The 18011-nt window shown below is 45.1% G+C and overlaps 1 protein-coding gene and 2 pseudogenes across 6 annotated transcripts; 2 read left to right on the top strand and 1 right to left on the bottom strand.

Moving 5' to 3' along the window:
- Positions 1-6536: 6536 nt before the first annotated feature.
- LOC117836706 (zealexin A1 synthase-like) lies at positions 6537-9226 on the top strand (annotated as a pseudogene).
- A 401-nt stretch (positions 9227-9627) lies between these two features.
- Positions 9628-17191, bottom strand: LOC117836704 (pentatricopeptide repeat-containing protein At4g21300). 6 transcript variants are annotated; one of them, XM_034716183.2, is made up of 5 exons: positions 14255-17190; positions 13702-13875; positions 11510-12489; positions 9878-11402; positions 9628-9726 (listed from the first exon to the last, which is right to left on the bottom strand). In XM_034716183.2, exon 1 carries the CDS (start codon positions 16946-16948, stop codon positions 14540-14542), a length of 2409 nt encoding a protein of 802 aa, XP_034572074.1. In that variant the 5' UTR covers positions 16949-17190; the 3' UTR covers positions 9628-9726; positions 9878-11402; positions 11510-12489; positions 13702-13875; positions 14255-14539. The 6 variants fall into 6 exon arrangements, with proteins under 6 accessions (XP_034572074.1, XP_034572073.1, XP_034572072.1 ...); XM_034716182.2 differs by lacking the exon at positions 9628-9726 and having other exon boundaries at positions 9767-11402; positions 11510-11818; positions 11929-12489; XM_034716181.2 differs by lacking the exon at positions 9628-9726 and having other exon boundaries at positions 9767-11423.
- Positions 10497-12265, top strand: LOC117836707 (desmethyl-deoxy-podophyllotoxin synthase-like; annotated as a pseudogene).
- Positions 17192-18011: the final 820 nt, after the last annotated feature.

Here is an 18011-nt window from a genome sequence, read left to right as displayed (position 1 = left end):
TCGTATATCCAATCACCTTTCGATGTTTTCTTGATAAATTAAGCAACTTCTCGGTTTCTTCTTGGCTTAGCTCATCACTGACAATGACTGGATATATCTTATTGTCTCCCAAATATTCATATTTCAAACCCTTGGGAAATGGCTTTTGCACGACATCTGGCGCTTCTGGTTCTTGTTGTGTCAAGTTGCTGATGTCTTCAAATTTTTCTTCATCCATAGTCCCATATTGTGGTGACAATGCTTCCGTCGCTTCTCCCAATTCGTCATCTTGGCCATCCTCATTATTTTGTATGGCTCTAAGCAAAGGTTCCCTAAAAATTTTAGCAAAAGCACACACTCTCTACCTCCCCGTTATCAGGAGATAGAGGTAGACTTTGACGAGAAGCAGGTAGAAAATCATATGTATATTTAGCACCATCAAGATTTATAGTCACTTTGACCTTCCCAGCATCAAGCACAGCGTTAACCAACTTAAGAAAAGGCCTACCAAGGATTATATCATCATGTTCATTGTGGCAGGCATCAATAATAAAGAAATAAGTTGGTATTACTTTTTCTGAGATAGCAACATCTAAATCTCTAAGCACACCCAAAGGTTTGGTTGTTCTACCATCTCCCATGATTAGTTTGATTGGGGTTGGAGCAAATTGCAATGTTCGACTATAAAGCTTATCATAAAGATTCGAAGACATAACACTTGCATGAGCTCCTATGTCACAAAGTGCCTTGTCGATGTGTTCACCATCAATTGTGCAATTAATATGAGGAGTAGGCAATGATGCTCCTTCATCTTGATTGGTACCGATTGCGTAAACTTGTGCCCAACTAGCAAATGGCAATGATTCGGGCTTCACTCCCATGATCCTTTTCACTTCGGTGACATAATCTGGGTCTACTTCTTCTTCACTGAAGAGCTTTTGAATTATTTCTCCAGTTGTTTCTTTATCAAGCACATACCCATTATGTCTTTCTGGTGGAAAATCTACCTCTACAACTCTGGCCAACGCCTTTTGATTTGGATATGGTCTATGCTTATCAAGTATGTCACTGAAATTGATAGGCACCCAATCCATTTGTTAAAACTCCTACAAGGGTTTTGCGTTGGCAGAACTTTGGGCTTCAGATGTTTCTAGTTTGTCGTTCTTGATGTGTCGAGTGGGTTCCTCCTCCTTCTGTGCTGGTTCTTCTTCTTTTTGCACCACAAGTTCTTCTTTTGTATCTTTCTGGAGTTCTTTTCTAAAAATTCCAGCAAGTATTTGTCCTTGATTTTCTTGATTTCATACTCCAGATTGATAGCTATCCCATTCTCTATTCACAGCTGCACCTCTGCTAATTTTCTGTAATAGTTGAGCAGCCTCCCTGAGTGTTTTCTCAATAAAATCTCCTCCTGCACACATTTGAATGAACTCTTGACATTTTTGGGTTAGTGCAAAATAGAATGTATGCAACAACACATCACCTGAGAATCCAAGCTTTAGTCCTTGTTCGAGTAATCTATTAAATCTATCCCAAGCTTGATCTATTCCTTCATCTTCTCCTTGCACAAAATTGATCACTTCCTTCCGAAGGTTTTGAACTTTGCTTATGAAGAAAAATCTTCCGCAAAAATTTGTCATCAATGCCGCCCAATTACCCTTGGCATCAAAAGAAGCTTCCGCATACCATCGTTTTGCTTCGCCTACAAGTGAAAATGGGAACAAATTCCATATGAACCAAGCTGTTGGAATTCCCTCTTGTTGTAGCGTGTTGCAAAGCATCGTGAATCGCTCAATGTGCTTGTATGGATTATCAATCTCCAGTTCTTGGAAAGGGTTACTCTTAGCCATCTTGATGCTTTCTTGATTCAATTCATATTGCGTGGCTGCAAGTATCGAGTCAAATTTCTACATCTCGAATTAGTTGGTCAATGGTATTGCATAATCCCTTAGTGACTTTCCCCCTTCCTCTTTGTCACAAAAAAACAAAAACAAAGACTTTCTTTTCTAGAGAAAAGGTTAGAGGTTAGAGGTTAACAAAAATCAATACAAAGTTGAATGTAGCAAAACTGAGATGATCCCTGGCAACGGTGCTAGAAAAGCTTGTTGACAGCAGTTAGCATGCCAATTTGTGAACTGCAAGCGCATGGATCAGTTGTAGCTCTTCCCTCATAGTACTCCCCTAAGGTTTATCAATCCATGGAACAAGTGGATTTGCACACTTAACTAGGTATTAATCTAAGTAACCGAAAGCACTTGGTGTATGAGATTGATCTAACTAATCTAAGCAATCTAGATCAAAGCAGGTAGAGAGAGTAAAAGTGTGCCCAAGATAGATAAAACACTTGTCCTAGGGATCTAGGATCACTTCCAGATGCAATTGCCAAGAGTTAACAAAACAGATCTAAGTGTTATCATGAGTGGATGTGAACCAAGCCCAACACTTTCCCTCCCACATACTAGTCACTACACAGGGGTACTCAACTATCAAACAAAGAACACGGCAAGATGATTGTTCTAGGTAAGCAAAGATGCAATCCAAAGTAGCGCTAGCCAATCATTCATGAAAGTACATCATCAAGATATGAAGGATAACAGATTGATCTCACAAAGAGGTTCGGCGATTACAAATCAAAATCTCCATACAACCCCGAGGACAAATCAAGACTTTACCCCATGATCTTACACATGTTGATAAATTTTAGGGTAAAGGATGCCCTATAGATCAACTGGATCGAAGACGATGATGAACGGGGGCAGGAAAGACCCAGGCCGATTGTCTTGAGCACCTCTGAGCCGATCGGCTGAGGGGGTTTTCACCTCCCCTGGTGCTCCTCTTCGCGTGGCCTCCTCTAGATCCAATCTTTTCTCCATTTTTCCTACTTGTGGTGGTGGTGGATGGTGCTTTCATGGTGATCTCCGCTCCCTCTTCGTCTCCTCCTTCCTTGATCCAATTGGGTTGTATTTATAGTCCCTTGTAGGCGGCAGCTCTGGGTTAATGTCAATGAAAAAAACCTAGAGGATGTCGTGGATGTCATGCTGAAGAAACGGGGGCTCGACCGGGCCTAGGACTGGGGCAAGCCGATCGGCCCAGAGGGTCCCAGGACAATCGGCCTGGGCCCTTTCTGGCCCTCCTAGTCCTCTCCTTCCTCGTGCTAGCTCCCCTCGATGACCCATGTCCAAATATTCATTTAGCTCCTTGTGAAACCCCCTTGATTATGTCGCATTTCTGCCAAAACACAACATGCTCCAAAATACAACATGTATGCAATAATGGGGTTATTTAATGTGCCAAGTGGCGGGTTAGTGTAAGACTAAGCATGAAAACACTAGTTAAAAACACTAAAAGTGTGTAAATAATGAGCGTCAACATTGTCGACCGCGTTGTTCGCATCGATGACGTGCGGGGTCATCGTGTCACCAAGCTCAAGGTCGATGTTTGCATTGGCGATGAAGCTGAGGCTGCCGAATCGTAGCACCTGTCGTTCAGGCAACTTGCCCTACGTCTAGTTCGTGGTGCATATTCTTTTTTCCCAAACTTGAGAGCTCAAGTTTGTAGTAGGGGGTTACAACAATGCGTATGTGTGTGAGTGTGTTCCACTTGGGGTCGCATCCCTTCTATCGTCCCTCCCTATGTCCTTATATACACGGCTCATGGGAAGGGTTACACTGTAGGTCGTCGTGGGAAACCCATTCAGTTGGGCGTTCTCCTCCGATTGGTAGTCATGGGGCCCGTCCTTTAGTTGGGGCCTCTTTCTGCTTGATATCCGCCGAGATCTTCATCCAGGGCCCGCTCTTCTAATTGCCTTGGTTGTTGAACCCGGCCCCTACACGTATCCAGGGGTGGCGCCTGCCCCCAATCACTTCACCTGGTACCATCATGATGGTGGATTAGGCATGCTTGATCGGGTACGATCCAGAACAGCGCCACAGCACCGTTCCTGACTCGGAATTCTTGTCCTAAGGCGGTTGTCCTACCTTTTGGGGCACTAACAATAGTGAGCCCGACTGGTCAGCCCGCGTTCCCTTGCTTTAGCCCGTGCGGACCTGGATGCATCGTCACATCGGGCAGGTCTAGCTATGTCTTAGGGGCATGATAGGCCTGGCCCATCATTACGCCTCGATCCTTGCATGGCGTCTTGGGCTAGCCTAGTGGTTTGTTCCTCTCGATTCCTGAGCCTCAACCTCGGACGCCATCGGCCAGTCGGGCGATGATGGCGGCGGTTTTCCGCCCAGCCCAATCAGCTTTGTTTCTTGATCCTTTCTTTGTCTGGGCTTACCGATGGTTTAGGGTATCCCTAATCTGGGTACCCGTCAAGACCCAAGCTGCAGCCCCCAGTCCTATATCCACCCCTGGGTAGAACAGTGAGGAGGCACCTCCAATCAAGATGGCTAAAGATTGTTAATGTAGAGTTGGATGAGTGACTAACTGACGATAGCCATGGGTGAGAAGGGGCATATGCCCCCATCTCACCTCTTACAGACCCGGTGAAATTTCTACTAAAAGATTCCAAATTCAAGCAAGTTTTGGGGAAAAAAACTATTATTAACCCTCTCAACTAGGAAAAATTGAATTTCTAGCATAGCTTTTGAGAATAGCTATTATAGAGACGTGAGCAGAATATTTTCGACAAGCCCTACTGAACGCTTCAAGGGAGATAGGCATGAAGAGGTAGTGTTTGGCGAGAGGAAGATGATATATCACCCTTAGTTTAATGAGACGGCTTAGAATCCGTTGATAGATGAAAGGATATAGGATGTCGACTATAGGAGGGTGAATAGTCAAACTTGAAATTTATCACAACTTCAAACAAGTTTATCAGCGACTTCCGAAGTTTCCGAAGATTTTTCCAGAAACTCCGCATGGAAGAAATCTCCGGATTCTCGGAGATAGGTGAGAAATCACTTATGCCCTATGCAAAGTTTGACCAAAAGTAAATCGACAAACATAGCGTTTTCACATAAAAGAACGATGGCAAAAAGTTATAATGAGATCCAGCATTCCGATTTTGAGTGACCAAATCAACTCGACGTGAATTTTTCATCCGGAAGAATAACAAATTTAGAGAGGAAGCCATAAGCATTAACCCAGCCCATAGGAACGAGTAAAGAGTGATGGCGTTAGGTGTCACAAAAAAGACGTCAATGGATGTTTAGAGTTAGAAAAGGGCAACAATAGTCATTATGGAGGTGGCAGTAGAATAGTAAGGAGGCACGGCCAATCAAGATTGCTAAAGATCGTAAATGTAGAGTCGAATGAGTGACGAACTAATGATAGCCATGGGTGAGAAGGGGCATATGCCCCCACGTCACCCCTACAGACCCAGTGGAATTTCTACTGAAAGATTTCAAATTCAAGCAAATTTTTTTAAAGAAAACACTACTATTAACCCTCTCGACTAGGAAAAATCGAATTTATAGCTCAGCTTTTGAGGATAGCTATTCTGGAGACGTGAGCATGACATATTGCACGAGCCATAATGAATGCTTCAAGGGACATAGGAATGAAGAGATTGTGTTTGGCGAGAGAAAGATGATGTATCACTTATAGGATGACACTGCTTAGAATCAGTTGATAGATCTATAATTCAACTTTTAAGTCCTAAACCTTGACAATGATGATATTGGGCACAACAGTACTCAAAGTCCATATAGACTGCAACATGGCTCATGTCTTAAGAGATTTCTTAGGTTACCATGGTGGATCAAAAGTAAGAAAAAAAATTATATCACTGTACATGTTTACGAGTTCGTAAAGAAAGAAGAATAGTTTAGCTTTAGGAGTGAGGTTGGAATGAAGGCCCAAGGTGGCATATCAACACTGAAAACTATGCATGGCACGAGGACAAAAATACCAACGGACAAACCTAGAGATGAGTTAGCTATGCAACGGGCAAGAGGAGATTAGGGCGGACACGGGCACAAAAAACAGGAGAATTAACAAGTGAAAAGACTTTAATTTTAAGTCGGTTGGCCTTTTAGCTTCTCTTGCTTTAGCTACGAATTAAGTACATTTTTAGATAATGATTAACTAAATACGTTGATGTGTTGAATTGAAATTTGCTAGGATAGGAGCACCAACAAATATGAGACGTGCAGTCTGTTGTGCATCTCCGTTGCAGAGTTTCCACTCAGTCAGCCACTGATGACTGATCCACTATAAAGAGACGAGGTATCGGACGGTAGTTAGCAGAGTACAAGAAACAACCTCCTAGAGTCCTAGTAGGTGCTTCTCACTCAGCAGCTCACAGCTTTTTCTCAGTTACCATCTCTGTTAAAAAAAGATAGGATGCCATCGTTTTCTCAGTTACCATCTCTGTTAAAAAAAGATAGGATGCCATCGTTTTCTCAAATGGTTTGTTGGTGGTGGATTCCGTTGCTCGCGGTCTTGTCCTCTCCTCTTGCCACAAATAATCAGGTGATGGCGACAAGTAATGGATGGCTCTGGACTCCGTCGTCGGAACCAGCTAGGCAATGGAACACAATAGTCACCAGCTGCCATGGACGAGCTCTCCTTCGGCAGCTGCTTGTCTCTAGCCACGGTCCTCCTCCCATTGCTCTTGCTCGTCGTCAGCCGAGCGTTGGCGGCCATGGAAGCTCCCCGTCATCGGCAGCCTCCACCACCTCGTTGGCGCGGCCCCACCGCACCGCGCGCTGCTCCGCCTGGCGCGCCGGCACGGCCCGCTGATGCTGCTCCGGCTCGGCGAGGTGCCCGCCGTCGTCGTCTCCTCCCCGGAGGCGGCCGCGGAGGTGATGAGGGCGAACGACCCCGTCTTCGCCAGCCGGCCGCGGGGCGCGACGGCGGACGTCGTCGGCTTCGGCGGCAGGGGCCTCATCTTCGCGCCCTACGGGGAGTACTGGCGGCAGATGCGCAAGGTCTGCGTGCTCGAGCTTCTCAGCGCGGGGCAGGTGCGCCGCATGGAGCGCATCCGGCAGGCCGAGGTGTCGCGCCTCATCGAGCCGTCTCCCTCGCCGCCGCCGCGACGCCGGCGAGGGCCGTGGTCGACCTCAGCCAAGGCCTGACGGCGCTCACCAACAACGTCATCGCGAGGGCGGCGTTCGGCGGCGAGTGCCGGCAGCAGGAGGCGTACCTCCGGGAGATCGAGGTGGTGGCGACGCTGGCGGAACGGTTCAGCCTGCCGGACCTGTTCCCGTCGTCGCGGCTGGCGAGGTGGCTGAGCGCCGCCGCGCGTGATCTGAGGAGGAGCCACGCCCGGGTCGAGCGCATTATCGCTGGCATCGTCCATGAGCACATGGCGAGGCGGAGTGCCTCTCCCCTCGGCGGTGCCGGCGTTGAAAACGAGGACCTGCTCGACGTGCTTCTCCGGCTGCAGGAGCAAGGATCCCTCACCTTACCCCTCACGACCGAGATCATCGGCGCCGTCATATCCGTAAGTGCAATTAAAGACTGAATCTCCCGCTATTTAGTTTTAGAGTGAATACATGACCAGTCCTTAAACTTGTCCAGCTGTATCACTTAGGTTCTCATACTCTCAAAATGCATATTTAGCTCTCTAAATCTGGGCTCGAATATCACTTAGGTCCTGTACTCTTAAAATGCATATCTTACTCTCTAAACTTAGCGTGTCATATAGATCTCTCAACTCTTAGAATACAGTGTCATCCCACTAATACAACATGATAAGATTAAAGTTTATGCTTTCAAGCGAGCTATTACTTTCATATTGGCACAATTTCTGACTTGTTGTATAGCTCCTTCAGCTTCTCCTAATATTCACCTAGTAATTTATCTTATAAACCCCTAATTTTAGTTTAGTAAGTGCAACTAGAGTTATTCAAATTTGAACAATCTTCCAAAAATAATAGAGCACGCCTGTCATGCGCACCTAGCAAGTAAAGATATTGCCTCCGAGTAAAAGACTATTAGTCTTTCTGGATTCAGCACATTAATATTCTCCACACACGTTGAGTTGAAATTCATTTTATTTGAATATGATTAAATTATATCTATGTAAAAATAAGTTTTTATCAATTTAATCGAGATGACGGATGCTTTTAGAGAGTATATGTACTTAGATGACACCGAAGCTAAGTTTAGGGGCTAGATCTACATTCTGAGAGTACAGGGACCTAAATGGAAACCGAGCTCAAATTTAGGAAGCCACATATGCATTTTGAGAGTACGTGGACCTAAGTGACACAGTCAGACAAGTTTAAGGACCGACTATGCACTTTACTCTTAGTTTTACAAGTACTTTGATTGTAAGTGCATCATTTGTTCAACAATCAATACAATAACTTGTGAGTTAATAATACCATTGGATTCATTTTCAAAATCGCTTGCTAATAAGTATGATTTCATAACTATTACTGAAATACTGTGCACACTTATCGGTACTGTACACTCAAACTAGGCCCTAAGAAAACAGAGGTATCAAACAAAGTCAAACAGTACTAATGCAGAAGTATGATAGACAATTACCCATTTCCCAGCAATCGAATGCTCCTCCATGTATAAGACCAACCGACACCCCCTTTGATTTTTTTTATTTCTTGCATTGTTAGCACCTGTAAGTATCCACTGTTCATGCTTACAATTATTAAACTTCGCATGATTCCAGGACATATTTGGGGCAGCCACAGACACCACGGCCACAACACTAGAATGGGCCATGGCAGAGCTCATCAGGAATCCACAGGCAATGTCAAGGGCAACGAGCGAAATTCGACAAAAGCTAGGGCAGGGAAGAGTTACTATTACCAACGCAGACCTTGGCGACCTCCACTACCTGCGGATGGTCATCAAGGAGACTCTAAGGTTACATCCAGCTGCTCCGCTGATTCTTCGCGCAACCCAAGAGAATTGCCAAATCATGGGGTACAACATACCCAAGGGTTCCTCCGTCTCCATCAACACATTCGCGGTCGCGAGGGACCCAAGATACTGGGACGACGCCGAGGAGTTCAGGCCAGAAAGGTTCGAGAACAGCACACTTGACTACAAGTGGACAGATTTTGAGTTCATCCCTTTTGGAGCTGGGCGTAGGCAATGTCCAGAAGCTTTATTTGCAACCATGATAATTGAGCTTGCACTGGCGAGTCTCCTGTACCACTTTGCTTGGGCACTTCCTGATGGCGCCGACCCGAAGGTGCTAGACATGAACGAGGTTTCCGAATCACAGTGCGCCGAAGGTCCAATCTCTGTTTGCTCCCAGTCTTGCATTTGGGTCACTGATTATGACACTCATGTGGAGGAGACATTGAGCTGCAGGCTTAACTTTTTTTTTTAACGAATCAGTAGAGCTGCCGATTATATTAAAAAGAAAAATAAATCCAGACTGGACAGAACAACAAACAACATCGGTCGGTTGGATTAGGACATCAACACGCGCCGTACTAACTCAACTCAACTCTCAACAACACCGGCCGGTTGGATTGGGACATCAACATGAGCCGCACAACACAAAGCACCACTCAACTCAATAAGCGTCACTGGCCGGTTGAATTGGAACGTCAACACGTGCCGCGCAAAGTCTTCGCTCTGCCGAGCTTCTCAACTTCACCACAACTAACCTCATCACTGGTGCACCATCGTCGGGCTGCCACTCCACTGAACACCACCACCGTGACACCACTAGTAATCCATAGTACTTCGTGTCTTGGTTCAGTAGAACAAATACCATGAGGTTACTAATAGCAATCTCTGCTGCGATTTCTGATGTCATCATCCAGTTAGTACTTACAGTTCCTCCAAACCAAAGCTTCATACAGTAGCTTGCCCGCTTGTCATCTAAGAGTACTCCAGTTCAGAGGAACAAATATATAGGGACTGAAATTAGTAGAGCATGACTCCACAATGAAACTCTAATATTGAATTGCCAATCAAGACATTGCAAGACAATTATAAGATTTAGTGCTATCAGGAAATGTTGCCCTGGTACCTGGACATGGACATAAATGTGCAGGGACCGATAGCTCTAGCCTCTAGCCAGCAATGTTTCTTACCACTGCACCACCTGCCTCTGATCCCATAGCTCTGAAGTGCCCGCCACCACCCCTGACATCTGATCCCTCTAAACCTGGAGGCTTGAGGTCTTGTTGGAGAGCTCAGCAATGACCCCAACTCCGAATCCCAACCCATCATCACTCTGTTGCTGAAGTTCATAGATGATCCCCAATCAAGCACCACATCTGTAAGGCAAGGAGGCAATGAAGACTGGCACGGACAGGCACCTGGTAGGTGCAGGGTGCTGCAGAGCACACAAGAGGGGGTTTTTTTTCCCTTTTTTTTGGAACATACAAGAGGTTTTGCTTTTTTCAATGTGATAGCGGCACAGGGAAACAGTTGGTTGACAAGAGATTATCTACTTCCTTATGTCCATTTCCTCCAAACTATAGAAAGATTGGACTCCGTTGCTCGCTCGGGTTGCTGTCATTTCCTGTTTGAAGCAGACACCACATATAAGTCAGAAACTTCCCACTTTCCTTGCTTCTTCTCATAACTCACTGTATATGTATTATTGATCCCAAGAACAAAGCAACGCTCATCAGCTGCCATGGATGACCTCTCTCGGCAGCTTCTCCCTAGCTGCCCTAGCAGCGATTCTCCTCTCCTTGCTCATCAGATGTGCTTTGCCCGCCAGGAGCGAAACCAGCACCAGGCTTCCACCGGGCCCATGGAACCTCCCCATCATCGGCAGCCTCCACCACCTCGTCGGCTCACCCCCGCACCATGCCCTGCTCAGCCTGGCATGCCAGCATGGCCCACTGATGCTGCTCCGGCTCGGTGAGGTGCCCACCGTCATCGGCTCCTCCCCGGAGGCTGCAATGGAGGTGATGAAGACCAATGATCCCGTCTTCGCCAGCCGACCAAGGGGTGCGATGCTGGACGTGGTCAGCTTCAGTGGCAAGGGGATCATCCTCGCACCCTACGGGGAGCACTGGCGGCAGATGCGCAAGGTCTGCGTGGTCGAGCTGCTCAGCGCTAGGCAGGTGCGGCGCATGGAGCGCATAAGACAGTCCCAGCTGTCGCACCTCACAGACTCCATCTTCATTGCCGCGGCATCGGCTTCACCAACCATCGTTGTCAACCTCAGCCAGGGGTTCACAGAGCTCACCAACAACGTCATCTCGAGAGCGGTGTTCGGCGGCAAGTGCCAGCAGCAGCAGGAGTACCTCCAGGAGCTCAGGATTGTAACGATGTTGGTAGGAGGGTTCAGCCTGGTGGACCCTGTTCCCATCGTCATGGCTGGCACGGTGGCTGAGCAGAGCCACGTGCAATCTGAGGAGGAGCCACGATCAAGTCCAGCACATAATCAGCGGTATCATCCAGGAACCCAAAGAGAAACAGAGTGCATCTGCCTTTCCTGGTCATCAAGACGAGGACCTGCTTGACGTGCTTCTCCGGCTGCAGGAGGAAGACTCCCTCACCTTCCCTCTCACGACGGAGATCATTGGTGCCATCATCTATGTAAGTGCATCAAAACACTAGAAAATCAATCATAAGTCCAAACTGAAACATATTAAACATTTAAACAAGATCAAAGTACTAAATGGTATAATTAGACAATTACCATTTCTCCGCATTTGTATGCTTTCTCTGTTTGCACATGTATAATATCCAGTCCAGTACACATCCACTTTTGATTTCTTCCACTGTTTACACATGTAGGGGGGGCAGTCATGCTTACAATTGTTGAACTTCGCATGGTTCCAGGACATATTTGGAGCTGCAACAGATACCACAGCCACTACACTAGAATGGGCCATGGCGGAGCTCATCAGGAATCCAAGGGCAATGTCGAGGGCAACGAGCGAAATTCGACAAAAGCTAGGCCAGGGAACAGCTATGATTACCAGCAGACCTTGGCAACCTCCGCTACCTACAAATGGTCATCAAGGAGACCCTAAGGTTACATCCTGCTGTCCCGTTGATTCTTCGTGCAAGCCAAGAAAACTGCAAAATAATGGGTTACGAGATTCCCAAGGGTACCTCGGTCTTTGTAAATACATTCACGGTGGCAAGCAACCCAAGCTACTGGGACAACGCTGAGGTGTTCGAGCCAGAAAGGTTTGAGAACAGCACACTGGACTACAACTGGGCACACTTCGAGTCAGTTCCGTTTGGAGCTGGACGTAGGCAATGTCCAGGAGCTTTATTTGCAACCATGACAATTGAGCTCACACTGGCGAATCTCCTGTACCACTTTGATTGGGCGCTTCCTGATGGTGCAGACCCAAAGGCGCTAGACATGGGAGAAGTGTTCGGGATAACTGTGCGCCGGAGATCCAACCTCTGTATGCTGCCAGCCTTGCATCTGCCTCACTGATCACGATACTCATTTAGAGAACATATTTGCCTGGCATGCGTCCTTATAAGACTTGGTTCATTTAGAGATCATATGGTTGCAGCAACCTCTGGCCTCTACTATGAGTTTTTCATGTCATACTCCATTCAGTGCTTCTAGTTCCTCCAAAGTCCAAACCAACACTTCCTGTAGTAGCTCTGATTATTACCTAGAAGCTCCTCCTTGTAAATGTACTGGGTATCAACCTGAATAAAAAATGAAGGGGAAAACAAAAATCAAAGAGGGAGGGGACTGAAATTGAAAGAAAATAAACAGTAATCCTACATGGCTCTCCACAATGAGACATTAATCAAGACATTGCAAGACAGTATAAGATCTAGTGTTAGCAGGAAAAGTTGGCCTGGGCCCTGGGGCGTGGAAGACTGCCCCAAATGTGCAGGGATAGCATTAGTCAACAATCATTCTTGGCGTTGCTATATTTCACACTCGCAAATTATCGCTGATTTGGAGCCTCGGGGAAATATGCTTTGCATCCAATTGGATATGCCGCAAACATTATTTCGCCAGCTTATATGTGTGCCAAGCTACTAACTGCAAATGAGTATGGCCCAGCCTGATCAGTGTGACCCCACTTGAGTAAGTGGCCACTAACCAGGCAGTTGCAAACTAGAACTGAGTGAGTGCCGCTAAACAAGACGGCAGATCAAGACGTGTTTTAAAAGATTCCTCGCACAATAAGAATAGATGGAAAAGGCAGCAGTTGTTCAGATTCATATTATTGGAAGTTGGAACTTCTAATAACATGGTGGTGACCCTAAGTAAATTTTCGGGATAAGGCTTCAGATACTTTGTAGTGTTGCTTTTAATTTGGCTTTTCGAACTTTTGGCTCTTTTATTGAGCTTTATTTCACACTTCTTGTACATAATTTCATTTAATATTTATAAATCAATGCCATAGTATGCCCAGACTTGTTATCGATGGTGTGGTCAGATTAATCCATTTGCTTTTAAGCAGATGCATTACTAAGTTAGCTACTTCAATAACTGATGGAATACAATTATTTAGTGACAAACAATGCAATGAATTGAATGACAATAAATGTAATTCTAACTTGGTAAGCTAGAGTTGCTTGGTCTGGACAATGATTCTTAGTCGGGCCTTTGTACCCTAGCAATAAAATCTATAGACTTTTAATCCTGGTGATAGCAATTAATTCGTGGTTGAGCCTCATACCTTTGCAAGTTTATCTATAAATATTTCATGATTCATATATGTACACGCAGAAAATAGCCCTCACATGAAACTAGACATTACCATTCCACAACTGGTAGATGGTATTCTCCAGCATATTTTTATTTGTGCAGTTAAATGCAGAAAAAAGAATGAACTTGACAAGCTCCCAACTAGAATGGTAAAGACGTAAAGCGGTTATGGGTGGCAAAGATGTGTCACGAACCTCTTTAGAAAGCCAAAAAAAGGCACATCTGGTTCGTCACACCCTCCATTGCAAAGCACATAGTTTTTGTGTGATCCAGTAGGACATTTATGTAACCTTGCTCCTGGATGATACATCCAAGCTAGTACTCCTTCCCTTTTCTGTGACAGTTTAAGAAATGTATGCCCACTGCTCCTACAATGAAGAAATCGTTATCAGAAACATATGGCATTAAACATGAACAAGAATAAAGTTATTTTACTCCAGGGCATCAGCATGTCATACATTCAGTAGTAAGTAATCGTACAACAGAATAAAGCCTAAAGTCCCAAGCTACTTAGGTAGGCTAACTGGCTAAGCAATCAGAAACTGCAAAGTACACTTTACTATAGAAAATGCCTACAGCAAATGATATGGTTTAATTTTAGTCACTTCAAGATTTTTATTGGTCAAATAATTTTCAGAAAATGCTCAATATCCTGGAACCAAACATAGGTGTTTTGACCTTCGAATAAGACTCAACAAGAGAAATAATGTAAAGCAGAAAAACCAAGCCAAGCCTTTGTTATCATACCATTGTCTGCTACTTGTGCTTTTCGAAATTCAAGTATCCAGCTTGATTCTTGAAGGAATGAAGCAATAAGTATGTCCAAGCAAGATGGTTCGTCTCCTTTTTCCTCGTAAGAAGTAGATAGAGCACCTGTGTGCGTACTCAGTGAAGGAACTGCAAACCTTACATTTTTCTACTAAAATGGTTCAAGCTTTGAGCACATAACATAATTTTGCTCCATATCGAGATTTAATGGTTCTTCAAGTGCATGATAAAGGCACCATTTGTATGTGACATTCATGCACTTCTTTAACGCAGATTGTTAGCTTGCTCCACTGATTCAATCAAACTAGAACCAGGAAGTTTTCTCACCCCACTTTCTTTTGCTCTATTTCTTATATTAGCTGATTTATTCCACTGTCCTTTCTGAGCAAATACTTCCGAAATCAAAGCATAAGTACCTGGATTCTGTTGTTCGAGCTCAAGGAGCTCATTGCTAATAATCTGCCCAAGCATTGTATTTCCATGATTTCTGCATGCAGAGAGCAAAGCACAAAGTACACTAGATCTGTCATTTAAGGTAGATAACTTAATGAGCTTGTATCCTTCTTCGAGATGCCCTGCTCGACTCAATAAGTCAACAATGCAACCGTAATGCTCTTCCTGTGGAAGAACTGAATACATTGAGGTCATCGACTGAAAAATACGCAAACCCTCCTTAACTAGACCAGCATGACTGCATGCAGAAAGCACTGAAGAAAATGTTAATCCATCAGGATTAATGTTTCCTTCCTCCATTAGCTTGAACATTTCAAGCACCTTAAGATAAAATCCATGCATCCCATAAGCACTGATCATAGAATTCCATGAATCTAGGTTTCTGTGTTCCAAATTTAAGAACAAATCTACAGATAAATCCAACCTTCCACATTTGCCATATGCAGTTATTAAAGAATTTATGGTCTTTGTATCTTTCTCCAATAAGGCACGGTAAACAAAACAATGAATTTGTTTTACACCTTTCAAATGTCCAAGCTCAGACGCAGCCTGAGCTGCAGTCATAACAGTGACAGAATCAGGCTTCTCGCCATATTGCTGCATTAATTGACATAACTGAACTGTTTCTCCTCCATGTCCACAGGATAAGCATCCCATCATCATGGCTGTCCATGAAACCAAATTTTTCTTTTCCAATGAAGCAAATACAATCCTTGCTGCTGCAATCTTTCCACAACTGGAATACATACGTATTAGTTTATTTGCAATGTCAACATCTGAACAAAAGCCATGCCTAATTGCAAATCCGTGAATCCACCTCCCTCTAACAAAATTTTTATCATCAGCAATATCTACAAGCAGACAAAGAACAGTCACAGAATTTGGTGCAACACACTCGGCCATCATCTCTTTGAGTAATGAAATGGCTTCATTGGCCATGCCACTTTGGAGATAACCGTAGATCATAGCATTAAAGGAGACGACATCTTTAGCCATCATTTGATCAAAGAGACGCCTGGATCTCATAATTCTAGTGCATTTGAAGTACACCTTGATAAGAGCTGTGGCCAAAACTACATCTAGAGGGATAGATCTTCTAATTAGGTAGGCATGAACACTAGCAGCACAGCCAGAATTGCGTAGCTCATCACAAGCAGAAATTACATTTGCATAGGTTACAGAATCTGGAATTACCTTATGCTCATGTAGCATGACAGAGAAATGGTGGATTGCACTTCCACTCTGTCCAGTTCGAGCAAGACCAGCAAGCAATGCATTCCAGGAAGCCACAGATTGCATCGAATTCTTCAATACAGCAGATGCTAATTGGTAAGCTCCACATCGACTGTACATGTGAACAAGGCTGGTCTCTAGAACTTCATCTGAGACACCAATTCCTCTCCTTATGGAATAGCAATGTACCGATTTGCCTTCTCTAATTGCTCCCAAATTACCAGCAACTTGCAGTAAGCTAACCAGAGTCACACGGCTTACTTCCAAGTTTCTCCACAGCATGTCACTGGCAATTTCAAATGCATTCCATGAAGTAGAATCCATATTTTCAGAATAACCAGTGATCATCGAGGTGTAAGAAACAGTATCCTTGTCCAGAATCTCTTCAAATGCCTTCTCCGAATCATCCATCCTGGCAAGCTTAGAGTATAACCTGACAAGAGAAGAACCAACAAAATTATCCCTACTGAGGCCAAGCTTCAGTGAGTCGGCATGCATTCCTTTGCCCAGTAACAAATTTCGGAGCTCAGTGCAGCTTTTCAAGCCAAAAGTAACAGTTTTCTCATCCAAGCCAATCTGGCGCAACTTCAATCCCCTGTACAAAAGAATAGCCTCCTCTGGATAACCAGCTCTAAAAATGTCAACCATGGCCGAATTCCACTGGGCAAGATCATCATTCAGAAAGCCTTCGAAACAAAGCCCTGTCTTGGACAGGACACCTAGACTGGCGTAACAAATCAGAATTTCAGGACCAAGAATAACATCCCTGCCAAGTCCAAGTGTCAGAACGCGAGCATGGAGCTTCTTGAGAGACCTCACATCTGCGCAGTTTTGGAACAACACAGCGAACTTATCAACATCGCATGGCCTACCATATCCAGAATTCGCACCAGCAATAAATCCCGATAGCCTCCTGCTCAGCTTCAGCGCCGCAATCTTATCGGTCCTTGCAGCGACATTCCTGGATAGAACTCTTATTGCTAGCATCCTCGTGGGGACGGACGCGCGCAGGAGCTTGCAGCGAGGCCGTGGGAGCTTGCCGTCCGCGGGAACGTCAAGCCCGGACCCTGGCGAGGGGTACCGGCGGGCAGCCGCTTGCGGTTGGCGATGCAACCCGGGGATGCAGCGTCGCACGAGGATCGGCGGCGGTCAGCCGCCCCTGCGGGCTGCGGCGGCGGCGGCCGGTGGCGCCTCCCGCTTTACCCGTTAGGGCCGGCGGAACGGCTTGAGGCCTGAGTCGGGGGATTTGGATGGGAGAGCGCGTGTAACCGTAATGGCCTAATGGGCTATGTGATGGGCCAAATTGGACCTCCACACTAAGGCCTGTTCGATTTTTTCGATTTTTATTGGGTAGGATCACATAAAAAATCATATTAATTTGGACATTTCGAAAGGAAAAAAATTTGCACTTTCAGACACCGGTCGGTCACTATAAATTTTTTATAAACATGTTCTGTTGGTAAGTTTGGGAGTGAAGATCTGTAGCTTAAGTGACGATAAACGAGTGAGGTAGCTCTATCTTCTAACCTACTCCGTACCTTTCACTCAATCCAAATCCAACTTAGTGCCTCTTTGGCACGGCTTTTTGCCCAGCTCCTCCTCAGGCTTATTGGCTCAGGCTGCCAAACGCTTGTTTTGAAAAGAGCTTCATGGATGAAGCTGCAAGAATCCCCACATTTCATGCTCTTTGCTTTTCAACGTGGTGGACAAGCCAAAAATACTAGCTCACACTGGCTCGTCCCCTATCCCAACTGATAAAAGACGCATGTGCTCCTAATATTTCATGGAATTACAGCAATTTTGCCCATGGCTACTCTCTCTCCTTCTTGCCCACAACACCGGCATACCTGAGTAAAATAGAGGAAAAGAATAGAAAGGGAAAAGAAAGAAAGAAATTGTAAGAGAAGAGAGAAAAAGAAAAGGAGAAAGAAAAAGGAAGGAAGTAAACAAGACTAGAAATATGTAACGGCATAATCGACATTTGACCTCTTCTATCCACTGTGAAAAGCTAAGAGAAATCATTTTATCAAATATTTTTTCAACATAACAC

The sequence above is a fragment of the Setaria viridis genome, chromosome 9 (genome assembly GCF_005286985.2).
Source record: "Setaria viridis chromosome 9, Setaria_viridis_v4.0, whole genome shotgun sequence".
Classification (NCBI taxonomy): domain Eukaryota; kingdom Viridiplantae; phylum Streptophyta; class Magnoliopsida; order Poales; family Poaceae; genus Setaria; species Setaria viridis.
This window is presented reverse-complemented; position numbering and strand designations above follow the sequence as displayed.

What these genes read in the sequence shown, in the direction of transcription:
- LOC117836704 (XM_034716183.2), bottom strand. Translation starts at nt 16,948, where the DNA reads ATGCTAGCAATAAGAGTTCTATCCAGGAATGTCGCTGCAAGGACCGAT.